The sequence below is a fragment of the Pseudorasbora parva genome, chromosome 9, assembly GCF_024679245.1.
Source record: "Pseudorasbora parva isolate DD20220531a chromosome 9, ASM2467924v1, whole genome shotgun sequence".
Classification (NCBI taxonomy): domain Eukaryota; kingdom Metazoa; phylum Chordata; class Actinopteri; order Cypriniformes; family Gobionidae; genus Pseudorasbora; species Pseudorasbora parva.
In genome coordinates this window covers 12478937-12500975 of record NC_090180.1, presented here as the reverse complement: position 1 = coordinate 12500975, position 22039 = coordinate 12478937, and the positions used below count along the sequence as shown (strand labels likewise).

At 37.8% G+C, this 22039-nt stretch overlaps 1 protein-coding gene across 1 annotated transcript in view; it reads right to left on the bottom strand.

The window, feature by feature from the left end:
• arhgap29b (Rho GTPase activating protein 29b) overlaps positions 1-21347 on the bottom strand; it is a 43410-nt gene extending 22063 nt beyond the window's left edge. The window contains exons 1-3 of the mRNA XM_067453962.1: positions 21096-21347; positions 19053-19403; positions 1798-1941 (exon numbers count right to left, since the gene is read on the bottom strand). Coding sequence (XP_067310063.1) covers positions 1798-1941; positions 19053-19323 — 415 coding nt within the window. The 5' untranslated portion in view covers positions 19324-19403; positions 21096-21347. The remainder of the gene's footprint in view (positions 1-1797; positions 1942-19052; positions 19404-21095) is intronic.
• Positions 21348-22039: the final 692 nt, after the last annotated feature.

Here is a 22039-nt window from a genome sequence, read left to right as displayed (position 1 = left end):
ATCACATCATCATCACTATTACACCCCAATACATGTGCCGTGATACGAAATTAAATGCTAATTTTTTCAAAACGTGCTGTAAAATAATGCAGTGATGGTAATTTATCATCCAAACAGCTATTTAAACTGCTGGAGTGCGCTTCTCAATCTCCACACTATTAACAGTACTCATTATTTGTGTCCATATTTTGTTTTTGTAGGTGCCTTTAATTCCACTCTTTAAACTCCCAAATAAAACAATTTCGGGGTTTTTTTCCACTTCCCTGCTGATCTCGATGGGCGCGCGTCTCAATTATCTCAATAGGATCGTCAGTGATCAGGGAGTCAGCCCATTGACTTATGTCCTAATCAGTGCCCTGACTAGTGGACTAGTGAGATGATTGAGCGCGCCCGATCTCCACGTCGGAGAAGTTTCGCTTCTTTGCCGTCTTCTGTTTGTCCATGGCGTAAAATGAGGGCGTGGGGGAGGCGGAGACTTGAATATATAGGGGCGTGTTATTCTAATGACGATCGTTTTCAGCCGCCACATTTATCAAGGGCAAGTATTGCGTACACCTGGATTGCAGAGGTACGCACAGCTTCATAAATCAGGCGGTGAGAGGAGTGTAAGCATAATCTTACGCCAACATATACACCTGTTTCTACGCAAGATTGATAAATGAGGGCCATTGTGCAGTTAATCTTTGTCGTGCATTAATGTGAGTGATGACGGATAATACTGGAGTGGCTTGATGCAGCGCAAGAGATGCAGATCATTTGATCTTTAAGAAACTTTAATTAATAGTCACATAAATCTGCTTCAAATTAAATTAAATATGAAATTACAATATTAAAATAAAAATGTAAAGTGTGTACAAATATTATAAAATCGTGAAAATAAATAATTGGTAATCATGTTCATCAAAACAGTGCACATTTAATTTATCTAACTTTTATGTTGGTTTGGTCGTTTGTCTGTTTCCTTATAAAGGTGGATGTGTCTTTTTTTAATTCTATGATGTCATTGCGTTGTTTTGACAATCGCTGCATTGTTGATCATGATTTCGAGTATCGATGGATCTGCCCTCTTCAGGGAACACAGGCACGAGCAGTGATCTCAGATAATTTAATCCAGATATTTTAATCCAATCCGCAAATTTGTTTGAAGAACCAAATTAGCCAGAGATCAGTTATCAGGATTAAAAGATCTGGGATCTGTCAAATCATCTCGGATGTATTAAGCGAGGTACGAAGAACCGACCCCTGCACTGATGAGGAATTATCCTGACTAGGAGTGGGTGGTATGACAAAAAATAAATATCATGCTATGAGTTTTTAGAGAATATATCACAACAGTTATTTTCACTGAAAATTCAACCATCAAAATGTATTAGAATTTCATAACCATGCAGTAATGTCTATTCGCAGATAGTCTATTGATTGTTTTTTACATTAAATTAAATTAACTTATCTTTTTTTTTGTATCCATCAAGTTCCAAAAAACAAAACAAATGAAAGATTAGTCATAACAAATGAATGATATGTCTGCCATCAGTACAAAAACAACTGACTCACATTATAGAGTCGGAAACAAGAGTTAAACAGTGATGCATTACAAATAGTTTTCTGAGTGGTGGAAAAAAAAAAAACTACTAATATATATATATGCAATGGAGGAGCAATTTCTGTATTTTAATAAAACATACTATGTACATGCATGCAGATGAACCCAGAAAAAATACGAATGCATACACTAACAATAAAACAATTCTGAGTTTCTTAAGTGGGTTGGAGGCAGAGCTGTACGAGGATGCTAACCTTTGACTTTGGCGATAACGGTGCCTGCAGCACCGAGAATTTCTGACGAGTTCAGTGCCTGGTGTTTGCCAATGACGACCTTCAACACACGTACAAGCTCCCCAAGACGCTCATTGACCACGTGCTGCGAGCACTCTTGATTTTCTGTGGGTAAAAAAACAGACAGAGACCACAATCGCATCAGCTCAACTTCCTCTGCGCGTTTAAGAGATGCACAACTTTAAAACAATAAGGGTAGAGCAGCAATGTTGAAAGCTTTAAAATTCAGTCATTTAAAAATACCCATGTGAATCTTCCCCAAGCAAACTCATGATAAAGTGGCATGTGTGACATTAGTACAACCTGACAGCACACTTGTTCTTAGAAGGCTCAGAGAAGTGTGATGGTGCAAACCCCTATGGTTAGAGACGATGAGCAGATTATGAGGCGTGGCGTGACTGAGATGCAGAAAATGTTCTGTGCTCTTAAGAGATGGCCGACATCAAGATAAGAAAAGAACTCTGAGACAAACCTGACAACAGCTACCCGCACCGATCCAGACATGTAATACTAACAGATTTTTTTGACTGAGAGTGAGGCACTTGATTACTGCTGACTGAACTTGATTACTACTGTCATGGAAAAGGAGATGCATATTCATGTTATTTTTTTAAATTGTAATATACTATTTTACAATATTACTGGTTTATTGTAGTTTTGATCAAATAAATGATTTGCTAGCATAAGAAACTTCTTTCAAAAACATTTAAAAATCTTACAACCCCAAACTTTTGAACAGGAGTCTTTATCTGTATGTATGTGTGAATGCGTGTTCATATAGAGCAAGAAGCCCAGTGTGTGAATGCAACAACCTTAAAGTTTCCCTTTTGTGCTTTTTTAAATATGACCTTTCATTCATCAGTGTGTATTATAGCTGTTTGTGAAGGTAAAATATCTGCAAAGTTTTAAAGATCAAAGAGCACGACAAATAAAGTTACTGTCTAAAAAACAGATTTGATTCTGAAGTGCTGAAACTAGTCATAACATAAGTAATTCCAGTCTCACTTCCTGTTACATACCTACATATGCGATTCTGGAAGTCACTGAGTGGATTGAGCTTGCAGCAGCAGAGGCGTGCAAGATTGTGGAACACACATCCCTTTTTCATAGGCATCGCTGGAAATTCAGCCTCGCTCAGATATGGCAACAGCAAAGAAAGTAAAATGAGGAGCGTGTGTGTGAGAGCGAGAGCGAGAGCGAGAGCGAGAGAGAGAACACTTCTGTTGCATGTTCTTGATTGCTGATCATTCTCAGCACACGTGTCATTTGAATTAAAACCAAATCATATGTGCAAGTAAAAACATGAACTGTTACATGATTTATGAATAAGAAACGTTGGTTCGCTTACATTATTACAGGAATGTGGTACAGTAATGTGGTACAGTAATAAATCAAATTTTTTCAATACGTTTTCTGTCAGCAAACATTCGGAGCACACCCTGAAAGCTGCCTCAGAGAGGGCACAAATATTAAATCGAGTTCTCTTTCATGTCTTCTTCGCTTCTTGCAAAATTATGTCAAAAATGCCCATATAGGCAAGTATCCTTGTGAAACAAAGGCGGTTATGTTCTAAAGTGAACATAAACATTTGAAAAGAAAAGGTGTTTGTAACATTACGTTGGATATGAGCTGCTCTCAACCACTTCAGCTCTGCAGCATATTTCGAATAATTATGACATGCAAATTTGGACTCAAATGTGGGGCGCAGAGAGGAACTGGTTAAAGTGACAGTAGCCTAATAATAAACCTAATGCTGTATTTGTCCTCAATGTCCACAACAAAATAAAATCACTCACTGCTCTTGCCTGGTTGAGCCCTGCTGGAGCAGCTATAAAAATGTACTATGCTATTAAATTAAAAGATAAAATATGATAGAGCAATAATATGAACAGTGAAAGTAACATTAGCTCCCAAAATATTGTAACGGACATAATTAGGCATCTATTTGCTAAGCAAACGATTTTGATTAATATTCTTTTAGTTTCTCTGACTAATATTTTTTTTAATTAAAAATACAATGAAAAAAACAGATATCAGCAAATACTAAAAATATAAGTATCGGACTCGTTCTGGAAAAAGTGGTATCGGAGCACCCCCCTTGTTTTACCAGTAGGCCTATATGATAAATAGCCTATAATAAATCAGTAAACTAGATTAAGTCATATAAATAATGCGAATCATGGTTGGCATTCTCCTGATTTGTGCTTAAATAGTGAAAGTGCAATAATTCTGATGAAATGTTAAAATACACTTCTCAAATTACCACAAAGGATTATAACGGTGCTAAATCGGGTTTATCAATTTAACCATTATGCAGCATGACAGAAATGTATGCAAGTCCACTGAGGTGAGTTGCAGGAGAACCCAAGTTAAATACAAACAAGAACAAACTTGAACTAAACTCACCAAACAGCAGGTTACACGAACAAAGCTAGACCAGAGACAATGGAAACATAAGAGCTATTTATACACAAAGACTAATGACTAACAATACACACCTGAAAGTAATGAACAATGAATCAATGAGAACATGACATGGACAAGGGAACCAATCAGAACAAGCCACAGGAAAAGGGGAAGCACATGACAAGACACCAGGAAACATGATTGAGAATATACTTCAAAATAAAAGACATGAAACATTAAAGGGTTAGTTTACCCAAAAATGAAAATTATGTCATTAATTACTTACCCTAATGTCATTCCACACCCGTAAGACCGTTCATCTTCGGAACACAAATGAAGATATTTTTGTTGAAATCCGATGGTTTAGAAAGGCCTTTATTGACACCAATGTCATTTCCTCTTTCAAGAGCCATATAAGAAAATAAAGACATTGTTAAAAGTCCATCCCACTACAGGTACTCTACAATAATTTTATGAAGCAATGAGAATATTTTTTGTGCGGAAAAAAACAGAATAACGACTTGTATAGTGATGGGACAATTTCCAAACCAAGTTTCGAAACGTTATGAATCAGCTTATTGATTCATGATTCAGATCGCGTGACAAACTGCTGAAATCACGTGACTTTGGTGATCCGAATCCTGAATCGATACACTGATTCGTAACCGTCTGAATCTTTGTTTAAAAATCGGCCAATCACTATACAAGTCGTTATTTCGGGGGGATTTTTGTGCACAAAAACTATTCTCGTCGCTTCATAAAATTATTGTAGAGTCATTGTAGTGAGATGGACTTTTAACAACATCTTTAGAGCCTTTTATGAGAGAGGAAATGACATTGGTGTCAATAAAGGCCTTTCTGAGCCATCAGATTTCAACAAAAATATCTTCATTTGTGTTCTGAAGATGAATGGAAGTCTTAGGCCGGGGACACACTGCAAGCGTGTCGTAAGCGTCTCGGCTGCGTGGCGTGTCCGTTTTTATTTCGGCTCCCATGTTAACCGGTTAGAGCTTGCATACTGCCTGCGACACAAGCGCGGTCCGAGCCGCGCGGAAAACGCGTGCATGCTTCAAATAGAAGAGACGCCTATTTTTCACGCGACACACGAGCGTGCTGGAAGCGTTTCTAGGCAAAATAGCATAGGAAAAGATGTTTATATGCCATTTTGACACAAATATATTAATAAATTACATTTTCATGTTTGAAAGTCTGTAGGTTAACATAAATGCAGAGATAGGCCTAATTGTAATAATAAAAAACAACATAATTATCGATTTTGAAATATTAAACCTGTCAATACAGAACGAAATATTCTGTAGCCTATTTTGCCGTCAATACCATATATATGTATGGTCGATAGGCTACTGCCGACGTTGTCTTTGCTGTATTAATAGGCAATATATTTATATTTAACATGAAGTATAGGGCTTTCCAGCAGCAGCGCCGCGTCAGACACGCTTCTGGTGTGCAAAGACAGAGAAAATGCCAGGCAGCCGCCCCGCCGCTGACACGCAGCAGAAACGCCACACTTGCAGTGTGTCTCCGGCCTTACGGGTGTCGAACGACATTAGGGTAAGTAATTATTGACAGAATTTTCATTTTTGGGTGAACTAACCCTTTAACAAAACCCATTTAATCTAGTTTTCATTTTTCATAATTGAAGAAAACTAGACTAAAATGCTCAAAAACTAAAACAGGACAATGTTAACTAAATATGACCTAAGACAAAATTTAAAAAAAAATAGCTGAGAAAATGAACTCTAAAGCCCCGTTCACACCGGCAGTGACACGCAGCGACATGATTCCATTCATTTCAATGGAGCGCTGGCGACTTCCGGCGACACGAGCAACAGTGACCGTTGGCGACAGAATGTGGGCGTGTCAAGCAATGCGAGAAAAGTTCAGAAATTTCAACTTTATGCAAACGAGAAGCGATTTTCGCGAGCGATAACCAAAAGGAGTGAAGTCAGTGGAGTGCACGTGATCCGTTTGCTTTACTGCTGCTACTGCGGTTTCCGGAGGAGTTGTTGATATTAGCTATTAGCAAGTCCCCTGTTCTTTACGATATGCCTCTGTGTAACCTACATACAGAGACACATTTAAAAAAAGTATGCATGGAAAAACGTGTCTGGGATTGTGGGGATATAAAGTAAGTTTTGACTAAACTGCTTGCAATATGGTCTACCTATTACAGTACAGTGTGTATGTATTCTAATAACTTGCTCTTGCAAAACACTAGTAATAAAAACGGTACTATTTAATGACATGTATATGCAACCCGTAGTGGGAACGCCCACTAGTGACATGAATCGCTGGCGACATGCAGTGACAAAAATCGCTGGCGGTGTGAACGGGGCTTTACAGAAAGTAGTGATGGACAGGTAGAGGCTTCGTGAGACACTGAAACAGTTCAAGCAAATGTATCGTATTGTGTCGAAGCTTCGAAACAATTCGACACCCGTCTCCATGGCAAACCCCTTAGGTCAGAACAGTGTAAATGCAACGAAAACCCAGGATAAACATGCACAACACCTTTTACAAATATAGTGCAAATGTTTTATTGAAAGTAAAATCTTTCAAATGCAATTAACTAATCATCTAATAAAATTAAATATTAAGTCTCTATATGTTCTTTTATCAATTGGCAAAGCCTGTTTTGTTTATTGGCTCTGATAAACAGGCCAATACGAGAATATTAACTACAATTATTCCTTTTAATTATATTAATGTCTAGTTAAAATGTCTACAAATGTATAAAACTGAGATCAGGTAAAACGCACAGACACTTGTTCAATAGTTTTCAGTGATTTCTCATGATTCGTGGGTTCACAGAGATCATCGCCCCCTAGTGGTGAACCATTGACATTTCGATGAGTTTCAAAACGTGACTTTGGCAGTTTCATACACGCTCCGAAACAGTTGATTTGTAACAGAAGATTCATAAATCTTCATGAAGCGGTGTTTTAAAATTTCCATCACTAATAGAAAGGCCCACTGCATCTGACAAGGTAGTGACGGGGTCTATAGTTAAAATGTTGTACTTCTTTAATTTAGAGTGTGTGCTGCACACTATTGAGAATATTGAGATGAAGCATGACTTTACAAAATGAAAACACAAAATGCAATATCTGTCAGAAAAACTACAATTAGATATTTTACCCAAATCACACAGCCCTAACAAGCATTCCTGAATCAATTTGTGAGTGCATCACTTTGAAATTCTATCCTCATACGCTCATGTTGGTGTCGCAAGTGTGGTTATGAGATGATGTCTTTATGAAATTAGGGAAGGCAAATTCATTTTAGATCCAAATACTAGCCTAATAATATTAACAATAACAACAACACTATTTATGTCATGATGATAATAATAATAATAATAATTCAATACATTAATGGGGAATGAGCCATTCATCAAAGGCATCAGCCACTGGCAATATCTCTGACTATCGTTGATATACTATTATATCGTCTATTGGCACAACCCTACAGAGTGGCCTTGCGGGAAAGAGGGGTTTAAAAAGACTGAATCCTTAAACTAATGAAAATGAGATAAAATAGCATAAAAGGGGCCCTTTAAAATCAATGTAAAACCCTTTTAAATGTGAATCCACTTCTGTAATATGAATCCAATAAATGCAAGCCAGGACTTGGTTTAATTCATTTGGAATTAATTGGATGAAACGTCTTTTCAGACCATAATGAGACACAAACAATGCCTTAAAAGCTAATATTATAATATTCTAAACATCATTTTGATAGCAGGAGCATCTGTTTTTATCCTTTCTGTGCAGATGTACATCATGCCACAGGGATGAGACAGAAGCTTTATGAGTGCAGTTACAACGTGGAAGGTATGTTTGTGTTTGGCGGAACAGAGAGAGGATCACTTCTCTCACTATAAAGAAAAAGGAAGAAAAAAGTAGGAAACTCAAAATGTTCTGACAGTTAAGCATTTAGCTTTCTACATCTACCACCTAAAACTTTCCTCTGAAAACACATGGAAAAACACAAAGATGTCAGGGAAACAAAGTCACGACCCACAGTGTGGTGCCAAAATGATAAGCGATGGGTTTTTTATTGCCTCATCACCTCTGCTGTGAATCTTTATTATCAGTCCTCTTCCTCCAACTCACTCCCACGAATGCATGTATGCAATGACCGCCTGGTGCATTGCTTTAAGACCAATGTGTCAGTCACTTCTATTTACATCAACTCATTATGTAATAATTAATATGCATGAAGAGAGACATTCAATCCAAGGAGTCTTTGTTGTGGGCAGGTCTAGTGCAATGCTGCAGAAAATGAAACAATGCTGATCAACAAAACGTAGTGTCGTTCAGACAAAACAATGGATTAACATGGATTAACAATAAAGGGAAAACAACCTTTTATTGTTTTCATTGTGTTAGCCACAGCTAGATTTTTGGTCATCACATTAAAAATAACATTTAAATTGGATAGTATTATGGCTTTGAAAAAGTGTGAAGCAGTAAGTCCTTGAAAAGTGCTTGAATTTTACTCTCAAAAGGTTGTATGAACCCTGAAATGAATAATGTAAAAACATTCAACTATTTCTGCCACAATCCCATGGTTACAGTTAGAGTTGCTACATTAAATCCATGAAGAATGTTGGTGATTTATGGACTAAAAAGCCTTCTATAACTTGTTCGTTCATGGCACAATGTTTCTCCTGGTTTCCACATCAGCACTGTTCGATATCTATGGTTTATAACAGAGAATTCGGCTGCGACTTTGAATGATTCTCACTAGATCTTGCGGTGAACCTTAAAACTGGGGCGAATTCAAACGTGCACTCGCTTGATCTACTAGGAGTGGGTAGTAACCATGTTGCTTGATCAAACTCGCACCGCGCTATCAAATCCACACCAGTGCAACCTTTACTAACACCGACAAGAAAAAGGGTCACAAAATACAACCATTTGCTCACAGTCAATTAATAAATAGGCCAATTATTAAAATAATACATTATTATATTATAAAATCTACTTTTATAATTATTATTTAAAAAACTTCCTTAAGTGTAAATTTTAATGTAAGTACCCTTCAAATCAGTAAATTTTTACCTTTAATATTATAGTGATGTACCAACTGGGATTCCCTGTAGTGTACAGCATTTGATAGGAGATTTGTTCCTTAAGGAAATTTGCCTTGTACTGTACCTAATAAGCCCCAATTAATTGTTATCGAATCAAAATCAAATCGAAAGCTTGTGAAATTTAAATTGAATCAAATTGTAAAACTTTGTGTTTTTATTTACTTTTGTTGTATAAAAAAATATTCAATCAACTATCACAAACATCTCCCCCTGCCTCTCTCATATCTGTCAATAGGGGGAGGGGGAGATGTGAGGGAGGATGTTTCAGCCGGGACTTTTTACTGCACCGAGTCGAAGTACTCTAAGAAGTGCTATTCCGCCATACATTATAGTTCTCCTTTTTAAAACGCCACGTTTTATTTTATGTCACCATACTAGGTTGTTCAACTATTCATGTCACTGTATTTAAATAGGGAAAACGTGAAGGTGTTTGGTCGCTTCTAACTTGATCTCTGTTTGGTACCATAGTGAATGAACTGGGCTTACTGGACCAAGGTAAATTCTATCAGATCGTCACCGTGCGTCAGAGCGATTAAGTGCACGCACTCAGACGAGAGAGGTATGTATGTTAAGGGAATAAAATAGTTTAATATGAAAAAGCAGTGAAGTATCCCTTGAAACACTCAAGATTCATGTTCTAAACTTATTTTTTGCAATAAATACACCAGAGAGGAAAGGGTTAAATGTATTTTATGTTTAGTACATAATGCTATTCGTGTTGTTCATCTATTCATCAACAGAGAGAGGGACTAAAACAACTTGAGGTAATGAGTGGTGGCAAAGGGCAGAAACCATTTTTTACACAAAGCCAAATCTTAAATTCATGCAAAGCACAATAACCTCCCTGCTTCACCGCGGTGATCAGGTGGACGTCTTCAAACCGTTGGGCTCAGGATTAGGAGATTCCAGAGTGGTAAGAGGAGAGGAGGCTCTAGCCCCAGGGATACTCAAGTGTCCTCTCTCCTCTCTGACTTTGAAGTGTTCCTCAGAAAAAAGGCCTCCTTCAGTAGCCCCCACCCCAGTTTAAGGTCTTCCCCTCTCTGTCCTTCTAATTACTGGTGAGGGGTCAAGTCCCAAGCAGCAGGTCACAGAAGGAAAAGCCTTTTTCTGATTAAGCTGTCTGTGCACAGCACATTTCTAATGATGAAACTGGTGCAGCCCGGTCTAAACAGCACAACCGAAGTGCTGTTGGTCTCTAAAGATGTTTGATTTCTAAGTGTGGCCTGACATGCGGGACAGGCTGGTTTGAATGGCAGGGAGTGATCCACCCCCTCAAAAGCTTGATGGAATGTTGCATCCACCCAATGGGGGCCCAGCACACCGGGGGATATGTCATGTGTCAGAGCTGATTGGGGTACCAGGACGTCTTCATGCCAGCGTAGCTATCGGTGCTCTCCAAACCCGCTCTCACTCAGTTATGAATAATGCATCATCTGGGCCCCCAAACTCTTCAGTGCTGTCAAAACAATGGGATTTTAAAAAGTATGCATGAAAACTGCTCAGGGGGAACTTGGGGGCTTTGTTTCGGTGGGGACACTGCCAGAGAGGAACACATGCATTGTTCGGGATGAGCCCCCCGCTGACGGCCCTCCGTCCAGGGTCTATTTCACTCTGAGAGCTCCAGCAGCGAGTCACCGTCCCTCCCACGCTTGGCCTGTGTGCTGGCCCAGCCACGCTTCACGCTCAGTCTCTTCATGTTTCGCTTGTGCTCTTCGCCTGCCCCTCTGTCTCTGATCAGAGCCGTTTAACATACTCTCACCCAACTGACAAGCCTTGCACCGCAGTGTGAGAACGAAGGCTGCAAACAGCCCGTATCCCACGTCTCATCGGCAAGAAAGTCAACGTAGATTTCTCGTGAACAAACACATTAGTGATTGATCTCATAGCTGACAGATCTAACATGTTTTTGAAATAAAGTTGAACAGAGCAGAAACATGTTAAAGTTAAACTTACAAAATTGATGTCTTTAATTTGAAGTTGAGAACATGTCCTTAACTCATGGGGACAAAATGCAATAGGATGATATTGAATTAGTGGCTTGAGTTGAAGGTCCATCAAATTAATGATACTGATCCAGCATGCATTATTGTTATAAGTACTGAACTGATTGAACAAGTTTTTAATTAACTACACATCTTCCTTTCATTAGAAATATAAATATATTTAACCCCCAAATTATTACAGAATCAACATGAAGAGAAATATAATGTTGTAGTTATTTTTTTAAACAAATATTAAATGTTCTTATAAAATAAATTGAACACTTATTTGTAATTAATTATTAATAATATTACATAATGATTAAAATAATATTTTAATGCAATCCACGAAAAACTATTTTAAGCATTATAACTATCTTCTGTGATTAATTTCACCAAACATCTGATCATAAATATATTTACACATTGATACAGACTCAAGAACAATATTGTAGTTAATATTAAAAAACAAGGGGGAAAATATTATTAAAATAATTAGTTAATAGTTTTAGTGCTAGTCAATTAAACATCAGCTACATTTTTAGGGCTGCTACAGTCGGAAACGAACTCAGCTCTCTTTTCCTGAGAAAAAGGTTGTATGTCCCAGCAAACATTCCAAACGTTTCCTAGAAAATTAGTCGCTTGACACAATGTCATCACACACTTCAAAGCTTTTACGCACAGCTGCTGGCCTTTTCTCTGTTGCTAACAACAGGTAATCAATAGGCACGTCTCGACCTGCCTTAGTTGCGCTTTGCCCAAAGCGGCAGACGAGCTTAGTGACGCTCTGTTGTAATTCATCTGTGAGAAAACGGCACTGGGTTTGCCGTTTTGCCTGTCTGCCTTCTTCACACTGTCCCACTTCTCTTTAACGCGAACAGAAAGAGCATTCTTTGAAGTGCAAGAAATTAGCAAAGTCTGGAGTATCCCATTAGCACGTAAGAGGAAATAAACACACCGAGAGCAGCACTCTGAACCAACAAGTCAAACTTTTCATGTTCAAACTCATTTCAGTTACATATTTCATCCAGCCAAACCAAAATAACCTCTATCAAGAAGCCTTCATTTGACATGAACCCAAAAAAACACACTCTACATCCAGCACTAATGATGGCCCTGTACTTCGCTAGGATTTCATGGGCCAACTGGCACATCCCCATGACCAATCTACTGAACTGTGGCTATAAATCCACACCCCAGGAAATGCTACCCAACCACAGGCCCACACAAAAACATCCCTCACCTTCAGTGGGAAAGTTACTGCCCAACAAATCTCTCTTCTCCACTTCACAAGCGCAGCGAGCCATTATATCGCCTACCACATGGGCTTCGGCAATAGTGCCACCCGCAACACTCTGTGAAGCAATCGTGTAACACGAGGGTGGGGTGTCTTTTTTCACTTTTTTTCACTTTTTCAATTTGAAGGGTTTTGTCCATATCCCCAGATTAACACCACTACAATATGCCAAAGGGGCCTCCATACCAAGACCTCCAGCAGGCTGGTGCATTCACACAAACAATTTGTCGACCAGGCCCAACTATAAGAAAATACTCTTTCATGCCTGAACCCCTCATCTGTTTTACATCTATCAGATTGTAGAGGGAGTGCAGGTGACAGAGAAACGTTAGGAATAATAAAAACCAAATGAAATCCACCATCTGACTGGCTGTTTAAGTTAAAACAAGAGTACTGCAGAATTTTTAAAATCAAATGCAAGACTTTTTAAGAACTGCAAAAATAAAATTAATACTGTATATCCATGCAGAACAAACCCATACTACAAACCCAAAACAAAAATGATTAGGACACCCACAAATTAACATTTTGCAGTGATTTACTTATGAGTTACTTGTGAGTTTGTATAGAACTAAACTGAACAATTGCAATTGCAGTTTTCAATGCACATCTCTTTAGTCTTCCACCGGAAAGGTTTACCCTCCTCCGCCTATGATTACCAATTACAAACAAACTAAAAAACACATTCTTTCCATGAGTGTTATTGTGAGCCGCTCTCTCACTGATTTACCTGATAATGGAGTTAATTATGTAAAATGCAATTTATCATCATGCAAAAAAAACAAAAGGCACATGTCAGGTTGTGCTGCGCTAAAAATAAAGGTAGAAATTTGTGTTACAACCCGCCTGGACCTGATGTGAGATCCACCAATCAGAGAGTTCCCTGAAACTCAATCGACTTTAGTTGGACAAAATCAATGTAGAACATCTTGTGCTTTAGCACCGGGATTGGCGCCATTGCTCACCAGGCCTGTGGTCTCGGGGAACCCCATTCATTACAGTCCAGAGACCTGCTTTGTGTACCAGTAACAGTATTCCCGCATTTAAATGTGGCCGCCACGCCCAAAATCTTTGCAGTGTGTACGTGGCCAATGCGTATAATCTTTGTGAGCCATAATAAGAGCTTTATGACTAGAAGAAAATAACTCTGTTGGAAGACTATTTTAAAACCAAGTCTAAGAAAAGAGGAAAAGAAAAGAAAAAAAACTGAGTTAATTTTAAACTACAGTTCTGTGTGGTCTCAGATCCAACAGACTTCCCACGCTTAAGGCGGGCGTACACGGTGCGAATTCGGACACTCGGGAGGTCGTGAGATATTGCAGACGCTACGAGTCATTTAATTTGATCATCGCATCAAGTCAGCTGGTACACAGCACGACTGTTTGCACCGCGAGCCGGCCGCGATCACACAAGCTTTCGTGTTAAACACATACACCGGAGCTTTCAATGTTGCTGCTATAGCTTCAGATACAAAAAATAAAGAGAAAATGTGTGCAAATGATTTGTTGAAAAGCAGAGAAAAGAAGCCATTTCTTTCAAACGAAACAACCAGAGGAAGAGAGAAGGGTGCGAGTGAGAGAGTGAAAGAGTGTGTGTGTGTGTGTGAACGCTGTATGTTTGCAGCCACTGAGCTAATAAAACTCATAGATTAAGCCTATGTGACGTGCTTGTGCATGATTCGGCAATAGGGGACAGTCATATGCTGGTAAAAAAAAATGGGCAGACTCCCCGAACTTTTTAAACATGCTCAAAAATTATCATAAGGTCGGGAGGTGCTCCTAATGTGCTCGGCTCGTCTCGTATTTCCTCTCACATGGTGCGAGCCGCGACCATACGAGCATCCACAATGTCCATTAGATTTTTCCCGAGAGAAAAAAATCGTCTGCGAGTTCGTACGACAGCAAAAAACGCACCGTGGACGCCCCCCTTTAAAGGGTTAGTTCACCCAAAAATGAAATTTATGTCATTAATGAGATATTTTATATTTAGTCCAACAGCATTGTCTTCTCTTCCGTGTTTGTTTTCAAACCCTTAAAATAAAGATTCAAACAGTCATGAATCAGCGGATTTATTCATGATTCGGATCGCCAATGTCACGTGATTTCAGCAGTTTGGCAGTTTGACACGTGATCCGAATCATGAATCAATCCACTGATTCATGACTGTTTGAATCTTTATTTGAGGTTTGAAAACAAACGCAGAAGAGAAGACAATGCTGAATAAAGTCGTAGTTTTTGTTATTTTGGGACCAAAATGTATTTTCGATGGTTCAAGAGATTCTAATTACCTAACTGATGTCACATATGGACTACTTTGATGATGTTTTTATTCCCTTTCTGGACATGGACAGGATGATGTGCCTACACTTAGATACGCTCTCGGACTAAATATAAAATATCTTAAACTGTGTTCTGAAGATGAACGGAGGTCTTATGGGTGTGGAACAACATTAGGGTGAGTCATTAATGACAAATTAAATTTTGGGGTGAACTAACCCTTTAAGGATTGAGCGATTCTCATCAAATTTTTACTTTTCATTATGGACTGCTGCTTTTTAAGCTACTCACAATTAACATAAAGCAAATCACTAGATATTTTATACACCTAGTTTTAGGGCTGCATCTGGATAATTTTGGTAATAATCACGATTATTAAATCACAATTTTTCCAGTAATACAAAAAATGCACAACCACTATTTTAACATTTACAGCGTGTGCAAGCGAGTGTGTGAGCGTTACTATTGTAGCTTAAATACACTACTTGACAGTGTAATGAACTTTAAGTTTATTTTTAAAATGTGAATTTATTTTACTTTTTAAACATGTTAAATATGGATATTTTTCTTATAAAAAAAACCTTGATTCGCTTGACAAGGCCTTCATTAACTCACCGGAGCCATGTGAATTTGCTTTTATAATGGATGGATGGATGGATGGATGGATGGATGGATGGATGGATGGATGGATGGATGGATGGATGGATGGATGGATGGATGGATGGATGGATGGATGGATGGATGGATGGATGGATGACTTTTTTTTAGGTCATATACACCTAGAATGGCTTGAAGGTGAGTAAATTATGGGAACATTTTCATTTCCCTTTAATTGTGATAATAAAGAATGACAAACTAATGTCAATGTCGAAACTGGTAGTGTACTACACTTTAAACAAGTAGCCTAAAAGCTAACAAAAAGGCCAGTGCACCTTGAATCAATTCAGTATATTTATAAAAAAGACAAACACTACGAATTGTTATCTGAAGTATGCCGAATCAAATGATTTTAGCTAATTGCATGATTTGTATTAAATTAGAACTATAGATTTGGACATTACTTTGACAGTCACCTTTTAATAATATAGAAACATACATTTTCAAGCTGCATTGAAACGATACGTATTGTGAAAACCAAAGTGCTACACAAAAATGTGAACTGAATTGAACTTCCTTGGCTGTTATCACAGCCACTTTTCAAACTCTAGCACTTAAGAGCAACTCTTCTTCAAAACAGAACAGCACATTCTTTCAGCCACCCACATGATGAGCATCAACAGGCCACAATACACTCCATTCGCTCTGGACGGGCTTCTTTAAAATCACAGAGGGAATTATTTGATATTTAGCCCTTCCAGTAAAAACACCCCACCCTTCTGAATGTCTAACTGTCACGGGAGTTCAACATTACACTAAAAACATCTCAATGTTTGATTCAAGGAAAATCACGCTAGGCTTAGCTCTCAGTTTTGTTTTGACAAGAGGAACAACAAAAAAGACATTTCTGACATTTCTCACAGGATGCGCACAGAATCGGAGCTTTATTGGGAAAGAAGATGTCGATCAGAAAGAAGGGAACGTAGAAAGACATTTGACCAAGAAAAATTTGACTATGACAACTTCTTAAAAATTCCCTGGCTGCCAGATAGTCAAACAACCAAAACGGAGCGAAAAAGTGCCTTTGAAAACTTCAGGAAGGAAGAGTCATTTTTCATGTGTCGCACACCTAACAACAGTCAATCGAAGGAACAAGTGAACATTTGTTCTGAAGGAATGTGGGGTATGCAGGAGGAGGGGGCTTTACGGCGGAGGAGGAATCACCGACAAGAAGAGTTTGGTCGCACAGATCAAAGTGATGAGCCAACATAAACACTAACAGGAAAAAAAAAAAAGCACTGCAATTTCAGTTTTCTGATAAACACTTTACAAAACACTCTTTTTGTAGCTTAAATTGACACGTAGTGGCTACAAGTGTCTACAGCAGACATTCAACGTGACGTGCATTCACACTGCAGAGCAAATAAGCACGCGGATGAGTTCCTGTAGCGTTCCTCCTGGCTAACTTGTAGATCATATCTAGTGTAAAATAACAGCCAGGGAAGTGAGGAGAGCTGCGTGATGATCAATCTCTGTGCAGACAGGCTGAATCCATACATTTAGAGGGTCAGCGAGTGTCTCCTGTGCTTGTCAAAAGCATGTGTTTGTGGGAAGTGTCACCAGGCTGCTTGACAGAGGGTGGTGTGAAGTATCTCACTCATCAGTACTCAACCAAATAATTTAACATTTGAAATGAAAAGCAGGTGGAATCCTTTTTTTACAGGCAGACCCCTGATTTAACTTCTGGGAAAGAGAATTAGCTCCTCATATTCAACAAATATCCACCAAATCTTTATCCCGACTAGAGATTATTAAATCCATTTGTTTTGCTGGTATTTATGTGAAGTTTCTGTAGTCAGCAGCATCAACACTTGTCATATAAAGTATTGAAGATATAATACAGTGGTACAAAAGCCTCTTTTGAGAATAGTTATTTTCCACCTCATCCCACTTCCTTAAATGCTTTGGCAATACGTACGAAAGTATGCTGATAAAATGATATGCTAATAAAATGATGTAATCATGTAATTCTGAAAATTACATGAAGTATGTTATTCAGTTATAATCAAGCTACAGCAGAATTTTGTGTAGTTTGTTAAGTGTTCATATGTATGTCTAGTATAATTAAAACACAAAGCATCATAATCACAATCGAGCATTTAAAGGATTAAAATGTTTTGCCGCATCACCTCCACCTTTTTGAGAATCCACACAATGCCGAGGCAAACTAGAGTCTGATTAACGCATACATGCTTATCGGTTTATCTACACTACCGTTCAAAAGTTTAGGGTCGGTAATTTTTTTTTGAAAGAGGTCTCATGCTCACCAACGCTGCATTTATTTAATCAAAAACGGAATAAAAACAGTAAAATTGTGAAAAGTTATTACAATTTTAAATAACTGTTGATCAAAGCTGCATTTTCAGCATTGTTACTCCAGTCTTCAATGTCACATGATCCTTCAGAAATCATTAATGATATGATGCTCAAGAAACGTTTCTTGCTGTCGAAACTGATACATTTCCCCCCCCAGAACTGATCAATAGAAAGTTCAAAAGAACAACATTTATGATTTATAATAGTTATATGTAACATTATAAATGTATTTAATTTGATTTAATGAATCTGTGTTGAATAAAAGAAAATTGTTACTAACACCAAACTTTTAAGCTGAAGTATAGGTTTGTTAGTCCAACAATGCAGAAAACCAATTGGAACAATTCTAATGATGGGACCAAACTGTTTAAAAGACATTTTAAATACTGAAAACAAACCTTTGCAGTGTGCATAAACATACTTTGGCAGAAATAGCACATCTATAGTTACACCCTTGTTTAGCCAGTGATCACCATTTTAAGTGGTGAAATGCTTTTTTGCAAAGAATACAAAAACATAATTCCCTACTGGGGGTGGGACGGTTTGGCTATTCTTAGATGGGAAAGTATTTAAATGTGTAAAGACCACAAACCATAATTGGCCAGTCACTATCTATACACCACAGCTCTGTCATAAATGCTGTATTTATTTACTGTGGATGACTATATAATAAAGGCCTTTCATGCTTTCAACTTTTCTTTAAAAAGGAATCTAACAGGAGCATCATCTTCTAGCTGTTTCTAATAATGCAGAAGAGGAGCAACATAGTTTCCCATAAAATACTGTACCTTGAAAAAGCAAACAGGAATAACCAACAACAACAGACTGTGTGTATCATGTATAGTCATATCTATTCGGGAGGGTGGGAGTGTTTACCACAAGGAGGCAAATTTCAGAGATGCCTTGTGCAGCAGAAAAGAAACACTCTCAGCAGGATGGTCAGGAGTTTACCCGTGGCATCTTGACAGACATGGCACTCCTCCAGTAATGGGAATGAGGAACACTAACACAACTTACAAACCTTCTGCATCCTGGTGGGCAGACACGACTTACCCATATGCACATTTAAAAGAATCTGATATGTCATAAACAGTGATACCACAGATGTAATGGACAAAAACACTTTTGGAAGCATTTGAAGTAGCAATTGTTGAGTAGAATCTCACCTTTGGAGTGAAAAGCTTCCTTTAGGCTCAGCAGCACATCAGAAAACTTGCGCACATCATTGACCAGCTGCAAGATGTGGTCGGGGTCTCCTCCTGGGGCGGTGATGGTATGGTCCAGGCCCATAGCATTGAGGGGGTTCGTCTTAGAGCTGCGGCCCATTTCTCGTGTTTTGTTGGACCCGGGAGACAGAGACACAGGGATGTTGGGCTGGGAGAGATGAGCACCGCTTGCCAAGCGCTTATTCCCACTGTTGCTGCCCTGACGGAACATTCCAGCAGCCGCTTCTGCCGTTACTGAGCCGCATCAGCCGCAGATCCAATCACCTTCCTGCCAGTGGAGAGCTGAGGGCACTGTAGGAGAAAAGGCTCATGATCATTAACAGCTAAAGTAAGCATACAAATATGGTAAATGGACTGCATTTATATAGCGCTTTTAACAGACCCTATGGCCATCCAAAGCGCTTTTCATTTTGCTTCACATTCACCCATTCATACACCAACACACAATGTGTACAAGGTCATCAACTCCACGTACAGAATCCCCAGAAATATCTCTTTATTAAGAAACATTTATTATTATTATTATAAATATTGAAAACAGCTTTTGCTGCTTAATATTTTTGTGTAAACTAGGACACTAACAGCAGTAATGGCTACTGAAAATTCAGCAATTACAGACGTAATATTTATGTAAAAATATTTCACTGTATTTTGATAAACCTTTTTGCAGCCTTGTTGAGCATAAAGAGACTAATTTCAAAAAGTGCATCGACTCCAAACTTCTGAATATTGCATAGATTTATTTTGTTGTCCAAAAATAATGAATGAATTATTTTTGATGCTTTAATTTTCACAAGGCAGTTCAAATGTTGCTCATTTTTGCCCATATAACTAATTGCATATAGTTATTGCCTATTTATCTTTACATTTTCATAAACTGTTTTGGATTAATGTAATTACTGCTATATGAGCACACATGTCAGTTTCTGCCTTTATAAATCCTGATTTGTTTCTTACTTTTGAAATATGATAAAATCCATGTAATTTAGTATCAGATACAATCGCACGTACATTTTATAAATGAGGCTCCTGGAGTGGTAATTGAAGGTTGTAGGTTCAAATTTTACAAAGGAAATCCATGAACTATTATTACTTTCGCCTTGAATGAGAGGTGAATGAGAGGCGAATCAAATTTAGTTCAGATGTATTTCAGTTGATATTTATTTATAAAAAACAACAACAAAAAAAAAACATTTTCTTAATTTATTTACTGAAAGGGGAAGCTAACATCTTGTCATATTACAAATGCATCAAATTATCCAGAGTTCCTTTTCTAAGCAAACAGGAACTTTATATTTAAAACCAATTTCCACAGCACCAAAAGTGCACTCAGTCAAGCTCTTCACTATCATTATGATGATCGAGGAACAAGTCCTCAGACTACCTGACCCATTATCAACGAATGCATCATCCTTCACATGTAATTTATGTGGCTATAGACCGTTTTCTTAAGCAATGTGATTACGTGACTGCTGTTGTCAACACGTGACGCACACTGCTGCAGAATGCGAGTAATGCATTGCACCGATCTTTATCATTTTACAGGGGCTTGACACCTGTCACTCAAAACTAACCCTTGCGCCTTTGTTCAATGTTATGAGAGGAAATGGACAGAGGGAAAAACACGGACATTGGGTGGAGTATGACCACCTATGTTTTTTTGTCAGTATTAAATGTTGTCTTAGCTTGAAAAGTGTGGCTCTTTAACAGACCACGAAATAAGCATCAAATCACTTCTGAATAATCAAAATCATGTATTTAAATGCACAATATTCCAACTAATAAAGGGAACATATGACTTGATAAACCAAATTTAATAATTCCTCAAAATACTGTAACCGTTTCTCCACTTTATAGCTGCTTTAACAGTTAACTTAAGTTAACGTACACTTTAGCGCTGCTAGCTAACCACTTCATACGTTACTTAGAAATCTTTATTTGTTAGTTGCTGTATTTACAGCGTCTCAAACGAGTGGTACTTACTTGAATAATTCACGAGGAACATCATACCGCAGAATTATGAAGGTAAATCCTTTGTAACTACATAAAATAAGCTCAAACGAGACGCTCGCCGACGGACCACTCTTCTCTTCACATCACATCACAACTGACGAGTGAAAAACTTACTGAGGGAACGACTCAAAACGTACTCATGTGACCTTAAAGCAAACTTCCTATTGGCTGGCGGAGTGATTAACAATCCGCTTGTTTTCCTCGTCAAAATTGCATGTGCTGCTCTGAGACTAGCCTACTAGAACAAGTGTAGATGTAAGTGTACAATAATAATGTATAGTTTTATTTCGGTTAGAGGTTATATGCTAGTCATAAGATATAGCTGGAAAAAAGAAAAGGAAACACTTGAATAGTTTTTTTTTAATTAATGTTTTTTTAGGTTTCAGAGAATAGAACAATTAAAAAAACACAACTAATTTAAAATGTACATATTGAGTCGATGTCAATATATTGTGTTAGTATGGTTCCAAATATTGGCAGTAAAAAGAAAAGTAAAAGAGCTGAATAATGAACAAGCTTAAATAACAATAAATAAATAAAAACTGACAAATGTACATTTTGTATTGTATATCCTTTCTTATAAAAAATAAATTATCAATATGATTTATCAATATGATTTAAATGATATTGAGATATTTAGTCATTACTTAGTTACCTCAGGTTGTTTCAAAATGAGTTTATTTCTTCTGTTAAACAAAAAAGATATTTTAAACTATTATGGTCACCACACAGCGGGCACCCACCGACTTCCATAGTATTTTTGGAATTTAATGGGTGCCGTCTTTCATTACAAGGCAACATCCTTTAAAATATCTTATTTTGCGTTCAACAGATTAAAGAAACTCATGTTTGGAACAACTTGAGGCGGAGTACGGTAATGACAACAATTTCATTTTTGGGTGAACTATCCCTTT